This window comes from Dromaius novaehollandiae, unplaced genomic scaffold, assembly GCF_036370855.1.
Source record: "Dromaius novaehollandiae isolate bDroNov1 unplaced genomic scaffold, bDroNov1.hap1 HAP1_SCAFFOLD_27, whole genome shotgun sequence".
NCBI lineage: Eukaryota > Metazoa > Chordata > Aves > Casuariiformes > Dromaiidae > Dromaius > Dromaius novaehollandiae.
The window spans coordinates 7,794,854-7,796,624 of NW_026991415.1; the positions used below are offsets into that span (position 1 = coordinate 7,794,854).

At 51.8% G+C, this 1,771-nt stretch overlaps 1 protein-coding gene across 1 annotated transcript; it reads right to left on the minus strand.

Moving 5' to 3' along the window:
- Window positions 1-222: 222 nt before the first annotated feature.
- Window positions 223-1,158, minus strand: LOC112995516 (olfactory receptor 14C36-like). Its single transcript, XM_064504288.1, has 2 exons — window positions 1,044-1,158; window positions 223-836 (listed from the first exon to the last, which is right to left on the minus strand). The coding sequence occupies exons 1-2, from the start codon at window positions 1,156-1,158 to the stop codon at window positions 223-225; spliced, it is 729 nt and encodes a 242-aa protein (XP_064360358.1).
- Between the last annotated feature and the right edge of the window lie 613 nt (window positions 1,159-1,771).

Genomic DNA, 1,771 nt, shown 5'->3' on the forward strand with positions numbered 1-1,771 from the left:
GAGGAAATTCCCTTTTATTAGAGACAGGTGAGCTCTGACACAGTGATTTCAGCTCTGACACATTTACAGAAGGCCTCTGGGTCAGACACAAAGGGTTTGGCCTCTGGAGAAGTGGGATGAATTCAAATACTCTGTACAAGCATGATTATCACAGGGAGAATGGCCAAAGCACAGGACTTGTCTGAGATAAATTCAAGGCACTTACAAAGAAGGATGGGCAGCTTATAGCTGCTGAACTAGTCCCAGTTGAACCATTTTCCTCAGTGCCTCCTTGAGTTCCTTGTTCCTCAGGCTGTAGATGAGGGGGTTCACTGCTGGAGGCACCACTGAGTACAGAACAGCCACCACCAGATCCACAGCTGGGCAGGAGAGGGAGGGAGGCTTCAGGTGGGCAAACATGATAGTGCTGACATACAGGGAGACCACGGCCAGGTGCGGGAGGTACGTGGAAAAGGTTTTGTGCCGGCCCTGCTCAGAGGGGATCCTCAGCACAACTGTGAAGATCTGCATGTAGGACAGCACAATGAAAACGAAACACCCTGAAGATAAACAGGCACCAACCACAAGAACCACAGCTTCCCCAGGATAGGAGTCTGAGCACGAGAGTCTGAGGATCTGGGGAATCTCACAGAAGAACTGATCCACGATATTGCCTTGGCAGAGTGGTATTGAAAATGTGTTAGCAGTGTGCAGCACAGAACAGAGAAAACCGCTGCCCAAGACAGCTGCTGCCATTTGGACACAAGCTCTGCTGTCCATGAGGGTCTTGTAGTACAGGGGTTTGCAGATGGCAATGTAGCGGTCATAGGCCATGACTGTGATAAGAGAATACTCTGCTGATATAAAGAAGACAAAGAAAAAAACCTGGGCAGCACATCCTGGGTAGGAAATGGCCCTGGTGTCCCACAGGGAATTGGCCATGGATTTGGGGACAGTGGTGGAGATGGAGCCAAGGTCAAGGAGGGAGAGATGGAGGAGGAAGAAGTACATGGGGGTGTGGAGGCGATGCTCGCAGGCTACGGCTGTGATGATGAGGCCGTTGCCCAGGAGGGCAGCCAGGTAGATGCCCAGGAAGAGCGAGAAGTGCAAGAGCTCCAGCTCCCGCGTGTCCGCAAAAGCCAGGAGGAGGAACTCGTTGAGGGAGCTGCTGTTGGACATATGATCCTTTGGGGCACAGGAGGCCTGACCAAGGAAGAAAAGAAAATAAAGTTAGAGCAGCCTTCTCTCAGCCAAACCCATTCTGTTTCTCATAGAAACCCCCACATTTCCTCTGTCTTTCACCTTATTTCAGCTCCCTTTCTGGGACTCTGGTTTGCGCTGGCTGAGTGTGTCCTGTGCAACAGGGGCCTCTGCCCGTAGCTCCAGAGGAGTCAGTTCTGCTTTGCCGCAGGTGTAAATGGACGTGTCAAACAGTCCCAGGTATTTGGGGGAATACCTGGGAACGGGCTGCATCAGCTGAGTGGAGGGGGCTTGGTCCTGTGACCCAGGGGAAATATTCTCTATTTACCACAATGAGAGCTGACTACAGCTGTGTCTGAAAGAGAAGACCCTTGTGAAGGATTCATCGCACCCAATCTTGCCCTCGTGAACAGAGGTGTCTGTATCTGAATCAGTCACACCAGCTCCCACCCTAGCAAGGGAGAGAAAGTCAAGCGTAGGCAGGGGCTGACCTGACTTTTTCTAGATGTCCCCGTTCCAGTGAGATAAACCAGCTCCTCACATCAATTTACATCCGTGCTCTTTCTCCCAGCGCTGTAGTGGGAGTGGCAAG

Bases quoted from the DNA above. Each gene is read 5' to 3' on its own strand.
- LOC112995516 (XM_064504288.1), bottom strand. From the start codon at position 1,158: ATGTCCAACAGCAGCTCCCTCAACGAGTTCCTCCTCCTGGCTTTTGCG. The intron at 837-1,043 runs GCAACGGCCTCA...TCTTTATATCAG, and splicing joins CTACCTGGCTGCCCTCCTGG to CAGAGTATTCTCTTATCACA.